The following is a 19,127-nucleotide window of genomic DNA, read 5'->3' on the forward strand; positions in this document are numbered from 1 at the left end:
ATATTAAATTGACCTTACCACCCATACATACATACACTGAATTGTATCTCTTTTAGCAGAAACTCAGTTAACAGGGTAGAGCACAGGATTAATAGAAGGTTAAAACCACTCTGTATATGCAAAGCATAATAAGTGTTTTCTGATTAATAATATTGTATCTGAGCAGACTCCAAATTCTTATTGGAAAATGAAATGGATTATATCCTTTTCTTGTGGCTTAGTGTACATATGCAGGGAAATTTATTTTGGGAAAAAGTTAGCTAATACATTTTCAACATCTTATAATTTTAATATCACGTTTATTGTGAAGAGAAGGTTGGTTGATGTATACGTATATATTCTCTTGTACATGTTTTTATTTCATACAAAATTATTGTATGTAGTTATGTTTTCTTAAGTCAGGCTGACATGATATTGCTTAATGTTTTATTAGCTATTAGCATACATGCAAGAAATGCACTTATGCCTTCTCATTTATTAGTTTCTTTGCGCTTTCTCACTGCTCTGCTTATAGCTATGCCACAGAAAGCTCTCAGGGAACATAAAGTTTCTGACTTAAGGCCTTATAAAGCAAGAAAATTCAAGTAACCGTTATATTATGACATATTTTAGTTCGGATGCTATATGAAAAATAAACCTCTGCAATGCTTGGAAAATCTGTTGTTGTTTTTTATAATTTTATTTGACGATGTCTAATTCATTCTCAAAGGAGATATTACTAATATACTTCAAAAAATTTCTAAGACTCATTTTTCTATTCTGAGTGTTTACTGAAGGGCAAAAATCATTTTTCTTTACTATTTGGAGACTATTAAGATTTCAAAAATGCATTTCAAATTTCATTTTTTTGTAAGGTAGCTCAATTTAATTCATATATTAAAACCTTGTATATTCATTTTAGAAGTATACACAGTCATATAATAACATGCACCATGCCAAACTTATTTTGTTTTAGTAAAACAAATTATTACAAATTACTGATCTATTATTAGAATGAACATCATATTTATTTTAGGGGGAATGATCAGATCAATGAAAAATTTTATAACTCGTCTTTCATATTATTACTTATTATTCTCAGAAACCAAAATTAGGTTATGCTAAAGGGCAGCACACATGTAGTCATCATTTTGTTCAACTTGCAAATGCAATGGTGTATCTTTTATTAGCATCCTTTAAAACATATATTAAATTATTGGATTAAAATCTTAACAGGCAAACAATTAATAATACCATCAGCCATTTGAGCTGTTAGACTTAGACCCATTTACCCCATGCTGAGAAAGCCTTCCCAGAAAATGCATTTGGAGAAAGAAATAGGGCAAAGAAAAGCAATGAAGATAAAAGATGAATAATTTTAATCACTGGGCACATTATTGATTGCGTGAGAATTTTGCAAAGTGTGAGTTATTGAAAATTTAATGACAACCTTAGTTGTAGCTTTGCTGTAATATAAAAAGGAAGCATATTCCAATTAATCAGCAGAACCACGAAGGGAAAGAGAAATAAAGAATAGACAAAGTGTTGAGTAGGAGCCTATTCTTGGCTCAGCAAAACTAGTATCAGAGGAGAGTTTTGGTAATTGAGCATCCAAATTATGTTCATGCATATTAAAGAAATCCCTTCAGTCAGACTCACTGAGGAGAAAAGACAGGAGAAAAATAGCTCAGTGTCCAAAGGACCAGATTATCTCATGCAAAGAGTGTTGACTCAGAGTCTACCAACCTGTTCTTGTAAGGCTGGTTCCATCCAGCCTAAAACCAGCTTTATCTGCTGCTGCCACCAGTGCTTGTGCAAAACTGCCGCTGGCAAAGATGGAGCCATCTGAGGAGCTACCTACACTAGATCTATGACTAGAAAAGTTACGATCCTCATCAGATGCAGAGCCCCATCCATTTACCATTGAACCTAAAAACAAATGTAGTTGTCTAGTGAGTTGTATATATTGGCAAGCTCATCTGTTTGTACACACTATACTAATGAACAAGAAGGCTGCCTCTACTCTTCAGTCTTCCTTGAGGTAAATCTGGTTTCATCATTACTTCATTACCCATATGCAAGCATCATCCATGTTTTAAACATTCATAGTGCAGAAGAATGAAGCTCATATAAAACCCGAATCTGTTTGCCACACATGAACAAAAGATGTTCCATATGGTTCCTTCCATTCCTACATTATCAAAATTATTACATGATCATTTTTCCGAAAGAGAACTGCTATGTACATTTTAAGTCCTACAATTCAGAGAAAAACGCTTGTAATGACCTAGAGTGTATTTAAAGTAAACTTATCAAGGACTCAGATGAATAAATAGTGTGAATATATTCTAAATTCACTGTAGACTCTAGTGATAATCTACACTTGTATACTGTAGAATGATTAAAATTATTCAAGGTTTTAAAATAAAAAAAATAATTAGTCAGGAAATAAAAGCAAACATAAGTAAAAAATGTATAAATACTATTAGAGCAAGTAGACTAGAACATAAGAAAAATGTATCTTTGAAAGTTTTATTAATTTCACATCTCAGTGTGCTTTCTTTGCTTTTTAATTAAGGAATCCTGTTTCCTCCTTGATGCTAAGTTTTATTTCATAAAATTAAACATTATGAAGAATATCTTTGGCATTAATATGGATTTTCCTGTAAAACGACACACAGCAATAGAGGGGGAAAAATCAGATTTATGTGTTAAGAACTGCAAAATATGAAGATACTGAGAAAAAACTTTGATTCTTATTTTCATCAAGTCATTTACAATTATATATATATTTTGGACAAAGCACACTGAAACCTTAATCTATTACATAATACAATTAATATTACAATACTTATTTAAGTTGATGTATCATTAATATAACACAATAAAGTACCAAATGTTGCTTATTCTAAATTTTTTAAAGAGAGGCAATAAAGTGTTTAAGAAAAACCAATTTAAGATTTCTAAATAAACTATACACATATTTACATAAAAGAGACTAAAGTCAAGTGCCATAGATTTTTCCATTTTTCTCCTATATTCGAGACAAAAGTATAGTTAATGAGTGTTGCTATGATGAAGTATTTGCACTTTCGTTCAAGGTGCCAGGATACAATAACATGGGTTTATGAAATTTGAAGACAGAGAAAACAGGAACAGAAGGGGTTAGAAGGATCTGAGAAGTTAAAAGGGTGTTAAGTACAGCAGAGAAAGATAGAATTCTGATTCTTAAAAGATAAAGTTTTGCCAAAAGCACAAAGACACACTTTTTACTTTCAAAACAAATTCCCTTGACACAGGCCACTGAAAGGAAGCCAAGATAACACCAGCAACTGAGCCTCCTCTGAGAGAACTATTTCTGAGCTAATAATCACAAGTCAAAGACCGACAGCCCAAAATGAAAGGAGAAATGCTGCAATAGGCTTTGCAATATAATGTTACAGTAGATAAGAAAAAAAAAAAAATCAAAGTGATTCAGTCAGTGATCACAAAAGAATATGAAACCCTAGAACTGAGGATAGTTTTGAAACATGTGAAGGCTCAATCTCGGTCTCTCCTATGTACTGTTTTCGGTATTTCTAAATGTCTGCTGAACATCTGCGAATACATCTGTGTCAGCTATTTGAAACTCACTCTCCAAACAGGCATCTCCTTTCCTACATCTCCAGTTTCATTCCTAAGCACTTCTTGATTTCCTTCCAGTCTCCCCTGTCTTCCTCATTGTCATCCGAATTAATTTTCTGAAACATTTATCACATCATAACTAGGTAATTCACAGCCTTACCTAGTTGGTCAATGACACGTTCAGACACCAAATTAGGTGTTTGAGATCCTTCAATGTCCAGTCCAGCCTAACTCTACAGCTCCATTTCCTCTTGTAGCTTTTGCAGTCCCATTGCCTCACCTACACATTACTCATACACCTCTAGATTATTACTGACTCTATTAGCCAAACTTTAAACTTCAAGTCGATATCATCTTTTATCACCCAAATTCTACCTCACCTTCAAACCTGTCTAAGGGAGAATCAATTTCTCTACCTCCTGTGTTTTTTAAACAGTATGCATACAGTAATATATCAGGTCTTTACAAACTACAGTTTGTTCTATACAGATGTTTCCTCATCTAGATGGTGAAACTCTGGAGATTAAAAGCTATCTCTTATTCATTTTTATATCTGTTGTATGGGAACATTTCACAGTAGAAACTTCAATAAATATCAGCCATATTAAATTAAATGTCTTCAACCTTTTCATTATTTACTATAAATTTTATTTCATGTATAATTTCCTAGCAATGACATTATTTTAGTTACAGCAAGTGTTCTCATAAGAACTTCTAGAAAATTTATTAATTAAATATATTTTATTTACAAAATTGTTACAATGTTAGTCAACTCTTATTGATCACTTGGACAATGAAGACAGCAGTGATGTAATGACTCAAAAGAAGTATATATATATATATACATATATATATATGTATGTATATATATATATCTTGGCTATGCTTTGGTAACTTTAATATTGATACTTATCAATCTTATTCAAATTAAGACAGTGATGCTACATTAAGTAGTAATTTATTGTTTTCCTGACTTCTCCATCCATACTCACCCACCTTAATACACTAAGCCTCACCTCATTTTAAAAAATTCTTCTTTCTCCAGAGTAACCAAGAAATGGGTCTTTTTTGTTTGTATAGCTTGTTTTCCCCTCTTCAGGTTGGCTTGCTGTGTGAGCCTATCATGAAGATTTAGAATTTTGAAAAATTTTGTCTCTGAACTATAAAATTTGGAAAAAATCTTATACCACAGCAGTGTCACTAAAGAGAGCGCATCCTGCGAGATCACTTAACAGACAGCTTGGCTTTTTCAAAAACGCCCTGTTCATCTGCTTGTGATAGAGATTCTCCTATATGAGGATTTCCATGTACAAATTTGCCAACCTCTAAACAAATCAATTACTTTTCTGCCTTTGTGCTGTTGTTCTGAATTTATCTCAACTGTTAATGCTCCTTATCATACCCTCAGAAATTCAGTTATTCATAAAGTTTTCCACGATTTTTTTCCTTTCTCTGTGAAGAGAGAGTAGTGTGGAAGACATGGCTTCATGTAAGTGTTTGTCAGTATAGAAGGAACATCAACTATCCTTTACTATTATTATTATTATTATTATTATTATTATTAAATTTATTAGAATGACATTAGTTAATAAAATTATATAGGTTTCAAATGTACAATTCTATAATGCCTCATTTATATACAGCTATTGTTTGTTTGTTTGTTTTTTCCCTACTCTCTGTAAACAAAGAAACTAAGTAGATGACTTCAGAGTTGAAGAGATGTGTGCCATAGAGATTTGGCCATGGTGGGCAACAGGAACCCTCATCATTCAAAGCTAAAGATGGGCTGAATTCCTTTCAAAATGGAAGGCGAGAGGGAAACAAATAAACAGAAGGAAATAAATTTTCTTTGCCTCTTAGTCCCTCTGTCTTTGTCTCTGACAGCCCCTCCAGGATGATATATGGGATGTGTACATTTGTAGGGAATTTTTTTTTTAATTGACAATATACTATGAATAAAAAGTATATAACATATATTAAATTTCTTCTATGTTATAAAATTTGTTTAACATTTACTGATTTTATCTCTCTGGGCTACCATTCTTTCTCTTTGTTTATATTTAAATATTAATTATCTGAAGAGTTGTGTAAACTAGCCCCCACACACAAAGAAGACAACAACTGGAAGAAAAAAAAAAAACATCGATTCATGAATTAGAAAGTATTTTTTGTGATAATTGCTTTTCTTTTATAACTGTAAATATAAACATAAAAATTAAAATGAAAACTAGGTTAAATAGCTCAGGTATAGATTATTTACAAATTACAAGCAATCCATACCAAATTGACATGTTATAGCCCCAAACATAATCAATACATATTTTAACATTTAATGAAAAATAAATTTATGTCACATAACCAAATTTATTTCTGTTTACATTTTCAATCTTTACAAATTTCTATGTTTAAAACCACTGAATGGCAAAAAAATTCTCAAATTTATTCAAGCTGTTAAAGAAGAACTGCATATAGGACATTAAGTTGTTGCTCAAATGTTACTGAGCAGTAAAATATCATGATGAAGTGGCATCTTGCTGTGTCTCTATTACATTTTCAGCACTAAAATTAATTTATGATCAGTCACCAATTCATTTACATATTGTTTTATGGTAAATCCTTCCTTGCTGATAAATGCTTATCCTTAGATCCATTAAGCTAGAGTAAAGTCTGTGCTTTATGATATGAACCTGCTAATTGTTGCATTACCATTTTTATGAGATACGAAAACTGGCTGCCCCCCCATTTTTTTCAGCCAACATTTAATCCAGAAACTCTTCCTATTAAGCGCAATCTGTCTAACAGTTCAATGAAATTTTCAGCCATAAGTGTCTATGAACGAATCAATCCACATATTGACCTCTGCCTAGATGTAGAAAATCACATCTAATCCTTAGAAGTCCTTCTTTCATTTAAACATATTGAATATGCAACAATTTCACCTACGTTCCTCAGAGAGAAAGACGTGTGATATATACAGAAAGTAAAATAAGCAATTAAAAAGCATCTTCCTTGGGACATTTGATACCTGTTAACTTGTTCCACTCAGATAAAAACTGAATATATGATATTTTCCTTTAATCTGTCATGTTTGGAAATTTATATTTGGTTTCTTTTGTGATACATCAAAACTGTTAAAGTAGTCTAAGAAAACGACAATTACTTTTAGCATATCTCTGAAATTTCCCTAATATTAAAATTTTTCCATAAGTTTTTGTAACAAAAGTAACATGTCAGGTCACACTTTTAAGTGGCCAATTTTCTAAAACCTGTGTGGTCGAGGAAGATGGTGAAGCTGGCAGGTTTTATTGTTTTCAAAATAGTCCAGTTTGGGAGTTCCAGGAAAAGCCTCCAAAGACATAAATTATAGAAAATATAGAGTCGCAATTTCCTTTCAGCCATGGAATTTATGTGGGGTCCAGGAGTCAAAAAAAATTTTTTTTATTTTTTCATTTCACTTCACAGCACTCTCAGTCTTACTTTTTGAGATCACTGAGGCAGTTCAAATCTTGGCTCCATGCTTTAGGACATTTTCCTCCTGCCTTCTCTCCTATTGCTTTTGTTTCTTTTTTTCTGTGGTAGAGTTGTTAAATTCAGAAAACACTTACACTTGTTTCCCATCATAAAAATTATGGAAAGAACCATTATTAAAGACTTCCCCACCATGTAACCCAAAAATGTGGGTTTGGAATTTTGGAAGAAATATTACAAGCATATTCCTGAAGATTGAAACAATCTTGTATGTTTACTTCTTAGCCAAAAACAGTATGATATGCTGTGATCAAAACATTTTTATGCTTTCCCACAACCAAACAGGTTTAATTATCAATATAAATTAAAATAAAAATTATAAAAATGAGATTTTCTACAAAAAGTGCAGATTGAGTTGAATTTTGTTAGCATGAATCACTACAATTGAATATAGAACTAAATATCAGAAAAGTAAATAATACAAAATTACATCGAAAAGTAATATTTTTGATCTTGATTAAGTGTATAGCAGGTAAGAACTAATATTTTCAGGGATAAAATTATATGTTGCATTAGTATAAATACATATTTTCTAGTTCATGAATGGAAAGAGAGAAATCTCTACATGTTAAAAAATAGACCAGAAGGTCATTTTCTTCTTAAATATGCTACATCCAGGGATTAGGAAAAAAAAAACTGGGCATTTCCAGAACAGGGATTATGATAATTTATCTTTAAAGTAAGACTGATTGATTTGGAACATTCTCCTGCCACTTATCAGGTATGTGAACTTGAAAAAGATTTTAAACCCCTTTGTGATTCAATTCCCTATCTACAAAAAGAAGAAAATTAGGGTTGTGATGATTAAATGAGTTAATATATGTTAAAACTTTGGAATAGGGATCAGCAAACTTTTTTGATAAAATACTAGATACTAAGTATTTTAGGGCTTGCCTTCTCTGTCATATATTCTTTTTTGTTTGTTTCTTGTTTTCTTACAACCTTTTAAAAATGTGAGAAATATTCTTAGCTCACTAAACCACAGAAACAAAACAATGCCTTCTACTTACTAAGGTTTATATATGTTTAAATTATTATTACCATTATTAAATCTAAATTCTTAGCCAAATGGTTGAAAGAATTAGGCATTCAATAAATGTTTATTGTGGGAATAAATAAATAATATAACAGCTCTGCAAATACATTTTCCATTACTGAGTTTTATGGTGTCCCCTCAAAGTTCTTATATTCAAACTCTAACTCCCAGTGTTATGTTTTCAGGGATAACATTATATGTTGCATTTGTATAAATACCATAATGTGTTATGATATTTGGAGGGAGGCCTCTGGAAGTAAATTTTAGATGAGGTCATGAATGTGAGGTTACCATGATGAGACTAGTGACCTTATAAAAAGAGACCAGACAGCTTGCTCTCTTTCTCTAAACTACCATATGAGGACACAGCGAGAAGATAGCAAACCAGGAAGAGAGTTTTCACTAGGAGCCCAATCTGCTAGCACCTTAACCTTGGAATTCCTAGTCTGCAGAACTGTGAGAAATAAATGTTTGCTGTGTAAGCCACTCAGTCTATGGTGTTCTGTCACAGCAGCCCAAACCAGACTAAGACGCTGAGTTCATGAGATATATGGAACAACTGATATTTTCCTCTCTTTTTGGCTTTTTTCATTCATAAACCATTATGCAAAAATTTAAGTCCTTAAGAAATTACTTAGCTGTTGTGGGAAATATTTAGAATTAATATACATATTCCTTTACAAATATGGACTCTATGCCTTGTTAATTGCTGCTATTCTTTAATGTAGCAGCTGTCGTATATTTATGGAATATCCTGAATAATTTTATATACAGGCTTTATTAGCCTATCTCTATGTTATAATTGGAATATCATTCTAGTTGCCTTTAGAGTTTCAGAAAATGGAACGTCAGTGTTAGTTCTATTTAATAAAAATGCTCATTGGTTTAATGAAAATGAATTTCTCTATCAAAGAATTCAGGTTAAAGTAATTACCAATTTACTCACACCACACACAAATTTAAAACTCAGAGTGATTTATTGTAAGATCAGAATCCTCTCTGTGGGCCCTTAACATCTTAAAAGCATTAAAAAAAAAAAAAAGCTATGGAAATAATGTCTGTTTTATTGCCTACCTCATTTAGTACCGTTAAACTAGCCTTAAGTGTTTGGAGAAAACATAAACACGTTAGAACGGTATTCACTAGTATGTTGATTTCTTTAACATTTGGTCCTTATACACATTCACCACAGGGCCATCCCCACGTGCACATACATGCATGTGTGTGCACACACATGCATACACTCTCTAGCATACTCACAACTCTATCTACACTCAGACAAACACACTTACATACGCTCACACACACATTTATATATAATCACGAATCCTATTTATACTCTTACACACATCTATACATACAGGCTATACAGTTTTTTTTTTTTTTTTTGAGAAAATATATTTACTTCTATTTTTAACTTGTACTCTAGAAAGCATTAAATCTTTGATTATACTTTTCCCACAAAGTTATTGTGGAGCAAGAAAAAAAAAAGGGAAGAAAAGAATCTCCTATTTCACTACTTTTGGGTACAGTGTAACTTCTTTTACTGAAGAGATGTATTGTTCATAGAACAAATTCATCATGGAATACATACCTAAACACCCTGAAGTTTTTACATATGGCAGTAATTAAGCAGCGAATTCAAGTAGGAAAATAGACTGTTTTCTTATTAATAAAAGCTTCATTTTAAATGAACAGTATACAAGCTACAAACAGAAATGCAAATTGTTTTTAAATTCAGTCACATTAGGTAGCCTAACTTGTTATTAACAGATTAGCACGTAAAAGTGAAAATGGCATTCTCCTGATTTATAGATATTTTTATCATTTTTGACATTATAATATTTAATAAAATGACTACGTAGGCTACAACTCTTTTTTTTGTATTGTTGTTGCAATTTTCTACTGCATTCCTAATGAAAAAGAGTTAAATATTGTTATTAAGAGATGTAACAATATGCAGTTTTACCATGAAGATCATGTTAGAAATTTAGGCAAAGAGGCTCAACTTGATAGTGCACTCAGAAGTTAGCTCTCTGCATTCAAAGATTTAAACTTTTATTCTGCCACATTTAGTTGGATATGGATTTCAAATCACAGCAGTATATCTGCAGTTCTTAAATCTTAATTAACCTTGTAAGCAGACATCCCCCAGATAAGAATAAAAACTAAAAAGTGGGCTCATGCATCACACATTGTGTATAATTCAGGAAGAGATGCAGAGGGAAAATATAGGTACTTACACTTCTCTATAACTGCATTAAGCAGTTTCCATCAGTGTTTGTCGAATTCTAACACACAGTGCAAAATCTGTGCAAGTTGAGAAGCTATTGGTATAAAAATGAATGAAATGGGACTGTGGTAAAATGCCTCCTAGGATGAAGGATATAATAAAGGTAAATATAGAAATGGGTAGTTTTCTGAGAAGACCCAATGACATGCAAAGGCAAGACACATATTTTTTAGTAGTTATGTCTTTGTAATCATGTACGAAGCATTGTGTGTGTGTGTGTGTGCATGTGTGTGTGAAAGAATGGATACCTATGTGAATAGAAAGACTAAAATTCTAGTTTTCTTTTTATTCATTGTGTATACATTAGGATTTAAGTTTTTCCTACAAAATTTGGTAAATTTAAATCCTTTGAAATAGGTTGAAGTCCTGGGATCATCTTAGGAGAGTACCTATTGCAACCTGTCTTAGTGAACAAGACAAGAGGAAGCCAAAGGAATAAACAGCAAAAATAACTATATTTCTTGGGAGAGAAGCAATTCTAGGATCCAACAATATAAAATGCATAAATATGTAGCTTATGTCACTATATATTTTCTACACACTAAAAATAATCTTTTGCAACCTTAGAGAAACTTATTTTGAAGACTTGCTTATTTTCATCAATGAATGATTGTACAGAGTGAAATATCAAGAAACATATTAAAATTGCATTCACTTTGTATGTTGCTCCAGTTATATAAAACATATCATTTCTAAAAGTCAAGGTTTTTTATATAATAGAGTTGGTTCCCCAGTAGAGTGAATGTTTCATGAAAGCCCTGGATATAATTGAGTTTTCTTTCATGTCTCTAAAGCTTTTTAAAATTCATGAATTTTCTTATCATTTTTGCAGTAAAGCAAAAGTATTTCCAAATCCTTTTTGAATTTCGTGTTTAATATTAACCTATTTAAAATGTTACAGAAATAGATGGAGTGGAATAACTCTTACATAAGAAAGTATTTGATTTTTGATGCATTTTAATGTTACAAATAGGTCAGTTATTCCTTTAAATCAGTTCTGTTACCTGTCACAGAGTTGTCTAGATTGTCCATACTGGATCCAGGCGTCTGCTCTAGTGCTCTCAAGGGCCTAGGGATTTCTAAAGCTTCCTCCTCATCTTCGGCATCATCATCTGGAACATCTGTTTCCAAATCAGAAATCAAGGCTCCGGACATGTAACCTAATGGTGGAACTGGGGGCTGTGGAGGTTGATTATTGCTTTGAATGTGCCTAGAATTTAAATGGAGAAAAAATGAATCTGTTAACATTCCACAAAATTATAATTAGAATTAAACGGCATGTTACGCTAACTAATTTTGTCTTCTTGTTTTCCATTAACTTATTTTGGAGCTCACAGTCCTTTCTCATTTTTCAGCAGAGGCAATGGGCTATGTATACATGACTTACCAAAATAAGAACAACAATATAGACTATCACCCTCTTCTATTAGTATTTATGGGGTGATACACAGAAAAATAACTCCACAGACTCAGCATTTTTTTCTTTTGTATAAATAAATCTTCCAAAGGTGAATTGGAATATTTTCCACAAATAACTGTTTAAAGCTGTTTTTTTTTGTCAAAAAAAAAAAAATTTGTTCCGCATTTAGTGTTGAAGTTCTACTCTGCCTGTGTAATCCATGTGCCCTGCTGGCCCTTATGAAGAAAAGATGGCTCATGAAGGCCTAATACTAGTCCTTCCTGCCCACAACCATGAGCACATTCCTTGCCCTACAACAGGAGTTCCCAACCCCTTGGACCATGGGCTGGTACAGGTCTCTGGCCTGTTAGAAACCTGGCCGCACAACAGGAGATGAGCAGCAGGTGATCAAGCGAAGCTTCATCTGTATTTGTAGCCACTCCCCAGTGCTAGTGTCATCTTCTCAGCTCCACCTCAGATCATCAGGCATTAGATTCTCATATGGGCACTAGTCCCTGGTACCAAAAAGGTTGGGGACCACTGCCTACAAGGCTTTCTTCCTGCATGATCCCTCATGAATCAGGCTGGCAGTTGTTTCCACTTTAACCCAGTTCTGGGTAGGTATGACTACTTTGTGTTCTAGCTACTTATTTGTGCACCTGTCTCAACCACTAAAGTCTTAAACACCTGACAGATAGAAAGATTCATCTCAGCACTCTGCATTTAAAACATTAGGTATGCTAAATAAACCTTTCGTAAAGAATGAATAATTTTAATCTCGACTTTGTGAGGTAAATGGAACTTGTATTGTCCCCTATCTTTTAGAATTTATTAAAGTGAAGTTCAATTTAAGTGACTTGTTTCAAATCACATGGCTAGCAAAATGTAGATTGGACACTGGAGTCCATCCAGCTGGTTCACTTTGTGACTACTTAAGAGTTTTTTCTAAACTAAAATGCTGAAGGAAAACAAGTCATTGTTATTTGTTATTGTCATTAAAGAGTGAATATACCACAAGTTTTGACACCTTGCCTTTTTTTTTCTTTTTTGCCTTGATACAAAGTATTTAAAAGACCACTGCTATTTAGGGGAGATGTAAAACACATTCTAGGTGTCTTTATTGTTAATTTTTTAATTTCAATATTTACATTTTGAGGGGAAATATTTTATTCTTTTGGAATTTGTTTAATATTCCTCAATTTTGTTCTTGAATTTGTAACCAACTCCAATGTTAACAAGATTTTAGATTTTTCAATGTTAAAAAAAAAAAAAACTTAAAACGTTAGCTCTGGAAGCTACCTCAATAGCATCAGGCCCACATCCTTAATATAACAGATCAGGAATTTGAGGTGCCAAGTTATTATCTAGCATTCATCACAGCTCCTATTTTGAAAAGCCAGAAAGTTTCCTAACAACTATTTTAAAAAGTCTTAAGTGTTGATTACCACACCTTGCTCTGTTTCTTCAAGTTCTATTTGTGAGCAAGGGATGGAGTGAGCCAAGTTATAATCAAGAGACTATAGAGTGATAATGTATTTGCATGATTCATTCTCCTCGAACAGTGGGCACTTTGGTCTTAGGAAGGACCAAGCAGACCTACACTCTAGTCCTAAATCACTGCCGACACCTCTTGATGGAACAAATTTCATCAAGGGGCGAAATATGTACTACTTGAGTTCAGCAGAATTAGTTGCTAAACAGATACAGGAAGAGATACAGTACATTTATGAATTTCTCCTAATGACAGGAAATTCATGGGTCAATATGAACAGAATTCCTGGAGTTGAAGCTAGGGAATTTTTTTTTTTTTTAAATGCTTCTCCTGTGATGTTGAATGCAGCCCAGATGGAGAAGTCCTTCCATATTAAAAGAGCAAGGTCCTGTTTGAGCACATGGAGTCTCATAATTCCTATGTGGGGAGTCTGCAATGACCTTCTGGAGGACTGTTGATCTGGAGACAAACATACTGAAAAAAAGAAGCAAAGTGTGCTTGGGTACTTGGAGCTGGTGGAGATGAACTAGTTTGTTCACTCATTTAGCAAATATCTATGGAGCACTCCCTCAGTGGACACTCTTCTAAGAGTGGAAAGATAGCAGTGAACAATTCAGGTGAAAACCCAAGTCCATCAGAATAATCACAGTTATAATATAACTAGATACTTTACTAAGTGATGTCTATTAATAAACTTGACCTTGCCTAAAGAGAAGTTAGGCCTTTGCTTTGTGCTCCTGGAGGGTAATCTCTAAACTCTAGAATGTGCTATCTGATAAAAGTTTCTTTGTTTACTTGGAGGCCTTAGATTCCAGAAAGTCTAACAATGTGACTTATGGTAGGGGATTTAAGTCACAGGATATCAGCTCGCCTTCTGGAGGGGCTGGAGACCGAGGTCAGCCATGCAGGTAGTCAACCATGTCTATGTGACAGAGCCCCAATAAATACTCTGAATCTCAAGGCTCATGAGCTTCCCTAGTTGGCAATTCTCCTTGCATATTGTCATACATCATTGTTGGGAAAGCAATGCTTTCCATGACTACCGTGAGAGAGGACAACTGGAAATTCTGTCTCTGAAATTTTGTTAAACTCTGTCCCATGCATTTTTTCTCTTGGCTAATTTATTCTGTATCTTTTTACTATAATAAACCATAACTTTGAGTGTAACAGCTCTCTGTGAGTTCTGTGGCTCTTTCTAAGTGAATTCTTAAACCCGAGGGTGCTCTTTGAGACTTCTCTCTCACCATGTAAGAGCACACTAATTACATTATCATCATCATTTTACAAATAGGGGACTGAAGCAGAGCTGTTAAGCAAGTTGTTCATTGTCATACAACTAGTAAGTAGTGGTGGTGGCAGTGGTCCTAACTTTGGCTGCCCCCAGTCAAATACCAGACCAAGCCATCAGAATATTTGGGGGCAGGGCCTACATATTTTAAGGCTGCCTACATGATTCCAAAACGCAAGTAGATTAGAAAAACCTGAGCTAGACTCTGTGCTTTATATGACTAAACCTCATAGCTTTATTAGTTAATTTGAAGGAAATCTCTGGCTCTGAAAGCAGCTGGCTTCAACTTAAAGAATGATGTTATATAAAGCAGCCTGATACAAAATAATACTGTCTAATAGTAGATTGTCTTTGACCTTTTTAAAAATATCTGTTAATTGAGAAAAATGTTCAAGAACCTCTAGTTCTAAGAAAAGAACCCATGTTTGTAATAAGTTTTAAGTGTTATTTCTGGTTTTAGTATCTCTTTGCATATTTAGCTGTATTTTTAATATAAATAGTTCATTAACACGAAGGATAAGACTTAGCTCATTATCAACTTATCCCAGTAGCCAAGACTATCAAAAAGAAGCAAATACTATTTTATAAAAAATTACTCTGACCAAGCACAGGGTATAAATCGGCAGACAGTAATCAAAAGGGTGTAATTGAGATTTTATTTTCAAGAGTCAGATTTATATATTACTATTTAAGAAAAGAGAAAACAAATAAAAAATGTACAAAATTATGAGAACTGGTCCTACTTATATTCCTGTCATATTTTTACAAGATTTCTAAATAGATTTCTATCTATACCTTATAAAAGTTTATAAATTGATTAGAAAAAGAAAATTTGAGATTTGTAATTTGTTCTAGGATTTTAAAAATACATTTTCTGTTATTTATATTGTAATATTTTTTCTCTCATTTAATTCATCCCAAAGAAGGTCTTTTAAAAACTGACACTGACCACATGTGATTTGCAGAAGGTTGAATTTACATATTCACAACCACACACAGAATTAATTATAGAAACTTTACAGAATCTAAAAGGAGTATTTTGTTATGCCACTGGAAGTGAGTTCAAGGAAGTTAAACTAGAAATTAGAAAAGATTCTGATGTAGTCAAAAGCACTTTAGCCTGAAATTCAGCAGATCTAAATTCTGGCTTTGGTTCACTCTAACTAGTTATGTGACTTTGGTCAAATTATTTAACATTTGTTTAGTCGATTTCCTTATCTGGATGACTAAAGAGTTATACAAAAGCATTTCTAACCCCAGCTGTGTAGTTCCATGAGAATCTCTTGTGAGTTTAACATGAAAACATTTTCTCTATTCATGTTTTGAAAGCCTGGGTCCCTGAACCTAATAAGAATATTTACCATGTTTGCTTTGCTATGTCAAACTGATAAGCCCTTGTCAACTCATCCAGGTGAGCCTGCAGCATGGGTTGCATCTCTTCCCGTGGAGATGGAGTAAGCGTTGCAGTGGACTGCTGTCCAAAGGAAATGGCAGGAGAAGAAGCCACTCCTCGGACAGGAGGGGTGGGGACACGATCATCATCTTCTTCCAATTCATCTTCCATACCCTGGTGTAAGTATGTTTGTACTGGTAATGGCGGGCACCAGCTATCACTGTCATAGCTGAAATTAAACAAGAAAAAAAAGCACATTGATACATACACACATTCACACCCAGTTATGCTGACAATAAATAACAACCACAATAGTAAAAATAGTATATGAAATGTTCTCTCAGTTTACTTCCTCTTGATTTCAAGTTGTTGGTGCTACCATAGAAAATCACCTGGCTGTTATTTTCTAATCATAATTACATCCATTATCTCAGTTTGTTCTTAAAGGATCTTATTACCTAATTGTTACCCCACAGTTACAAAAGGCAATAACTTAACAAAGTTACTCACATAGACAAGTCAGATTGCTAATTAAAGACAATTAATAATTTAGTGCTTGTAGATTTAACTACTTTTCTTTGTTCATCCTTGCACACCAACATAATATGGCAACATTGATTATCAGAGAAAAAATTGAAAATTTTATTTACTCATTCTACATTTATGCCAATTTTTTATTAATGATGACATGTCAATCATTAAAACTTTGTGCTACAAAATTATTCAATACTCCTTTGATCTCTTAATTTTTTGTTTTCTCAGTAGAAACTCATTTCTCCTGTATTTCAACATTTAAAATCTATAAAACAGAAGTATAAAACCTAACCATGTGAAATGTATATTAAAAAGAAAAATAACAGTTTTTGAAAACAGCATGTTTTTAGGGACTCTGGTTAAAGATAATCCAAAAAGTTTTAATTGCGACATAAAAATTTGTATTTAGACTTTCTCTGCGGTACTATTATTTTCATGAATCAAAGAAGATTCCTATGTACTTTTAAACAGAAAACTAAGGATAAGATAAGCAGTATTATTGTATGCAATTACCCTAGAAATTCAACCTCTTAAATACTTCTCAAAACTTTCTCCTACACTTCGCTACTTCCAAGATCACAGATCAGTCTCCTTTGGATGTGAACTACCCATTGGCTTTCTTAGTCTCTTGGCATGTCTTTTTCATCTCTTTGCTCAGCTATCTTCCACACAAGCAAAAGGATAATATTTCTGAAATCTTCATTCATGTTACACTATGCTTTGAATTATTCAGTGATTATCACTAACAAGAAATAGTTCAAACTCATTAGCAGAACCTATTTTGTAGCTCAGTTTCCCACTATTTCCCAAACACCAGCCTACTCCATATATTTTTCTAAAGTATAAATCCGTATATGACTATTCTCAAATCATCTGCCTGTGATCCCCAGCTCTTCCTTCAAGGTTTAATTCAAATGTTAGTTCTGTGAAGCCTTCTCTGCCCTCACCATATGTAATTGATTATAACTCCATAATACTTTCACTACAGCATTCCCCATATTATACTGGAATGGTTTGTTTTGTGTCTCTTTTTCCTCTCTATTCTGTGAGATCCCTAAACTCAAGTACTCTTTAATTCTTAACTTTGCAGTTCTACCAACCAGTACAATATCTAACATAAGAAAGATTTTTATTAAAAAAACTGAAAATAGAATGAATATTACAAATGTATACATCTAGTCTTGATATCTCGTACAAATGCTAACTTGCAAATGCCCAGATGATTCTTGAGTAGTTTTACTTGAGTTACACTTATCCTGTTTAAAATTGAATTGAAAAACAAAAAACAAAAAACAAAAAACAAACAAAAAAAACCCCTGCAGTGTTTTGAGGGGCAGCTGTATTCATAACTGCCAATACTTAGAAGCAAACAAAAGTGTCTTTCAGTAGGTGAATGGAGAAATAAAATCGCGATTCACCCAGATAATGAAATATTATTCACTGTTAAAAAGAAATGAGTTATCAACCATGAAAAGACATGGAAGAAAATTAAATACATAAAATTAAATGAAAGAAGTCACTCTGAAAAGGCTACATACTATATGATTCTAATTATATGACAGTCAGGAAATGGTGAAACTATGGAGACAATTAAAAGTTCAGCAGTTGCCAGAGGTTAAGGGGAGGGAAGGATAAATAGGCACAGGACAGAGGATTTTTAGGACAGTGAAAGTACTCTGTACAATACTATAATGGTGGATACATGTCATTGTACATTTGTCCAGACCCACAGAATGTACAACAGCACAAGTGAATCCTAATGTAAATGATGGATTTGCAATGATAATGACATGTCAAGTTAGGTTAATCAATTTAATAAACATAATACTTTGGTGGGAAATATTGGTAGGAGCAGAGGCTATGCATGGGTGGGGTCAAGGAGTATATGGAAAATCTCTGTGCTTTTTACTTAATTTTGCTTTTAATCTAAAACTGATCTAAAAAAAATAAAGTCTATTAAAAAAAAACCCTGAATTTACCACCCTTTTATTCAACAATCATGTGTTAGGTAACAAGGTTTATTTACAGAGCATGCTATCCAATGGGGGCAGACTGATATTAAGCAGATAATCAGCAGTATCTAGTATTATAGGATTAGAGAGCAGGAAGGCTAAAACTAGTTTTGGAGTTGAACAAGGCTATGCTGACCACCAGAAAAGGGGATATTCTAAGTAATGTGTGTGGTGGCCCAGAGGAAGAGAAAAGATAAAGTATTCAAAGAACTCAAACTGTTATGTGACTAGGAAGAGCTGGCAAATAAAGAAGGTTGGCCATAGATAAGGCAAGAGAAGTGAGGCTGTGCCAGATCACACAGGGTTTCATCAGCCCTGAGAAGGAGTTTGGAATTTTGCCTGTGGGTGATGGATAATCATTGAGAGGTTTTGTACAGGGAATGATATCATCTTTGGCTGTTCAACTTTCTTTTTTTATTTCTACCTGAATAATCTTCTACTTCAGTGAGTTGCACACGGAAGACCTGTGTCAGAAACTCTGTATAGTCTGATAGGAATATCTCTTTAGAAATATCTTTTATATTTTAGTATAAACAAGCACACTTTAAC

General features: G+C 33.2%; 1 protein-coding gene across 34 annotated transcripts in view; it reads right to left on the reverse strand.

Annotated features, from left to right (window-relative positions):
- ROBO2 (roundabout guidance receptor 2) overlaps positions 1-19,127 on the reverse strand; it is a 1,504,157-nt gene that overhangs the window by 12,324 nt on the left and 1,472,706 nt on the right. For 21 of the 34 annotated variants that reach the window (XM_036220094.1, XM_036220092.1, XM_036220091.1 and 18 more), the window contains 2 exons: positions 16,001-16,261; positions 11,465-11,670 (listed from right to left, as the gene is read on the reverse strand). In XM_036220094.1, the coding sequence (XP_036075987.1) occupies positions 11,465-11,670; positions 16,001-16,261 (467 nt within the window). Of the gene's footprint in view, positions 1-1,725; positions 1,909-11,464; positions 11,671-16,000; positions 16,262-19,127 lie in introns of all 34 variants that reach the window. The other 13 variants (XM_036220067.1, XM_036220071.1, XM_036220068.1 and 10 more) reach the window with 1 other exon arrangement.

The sequence above is a fragment of the Rousettus aegyptiacus genome, unplaced genomic scaffold, assembly GCF_014176215.1.
Source record: "Rousettus aegyptiacus isolate mRouAeg1 unplaced genomic scaffold, mRouAeg1.p scaffold_m13_p_4, whole genome shotgun sequence".
In the NCBI taxonomy this organism is placed as follows: domain Eukaryota; kingdom Metazoa; phylum Chordata; class Mammalia; order Chiroptera; family Pteropodidae; genus Rousettus; species Rousettus aegyptiacus.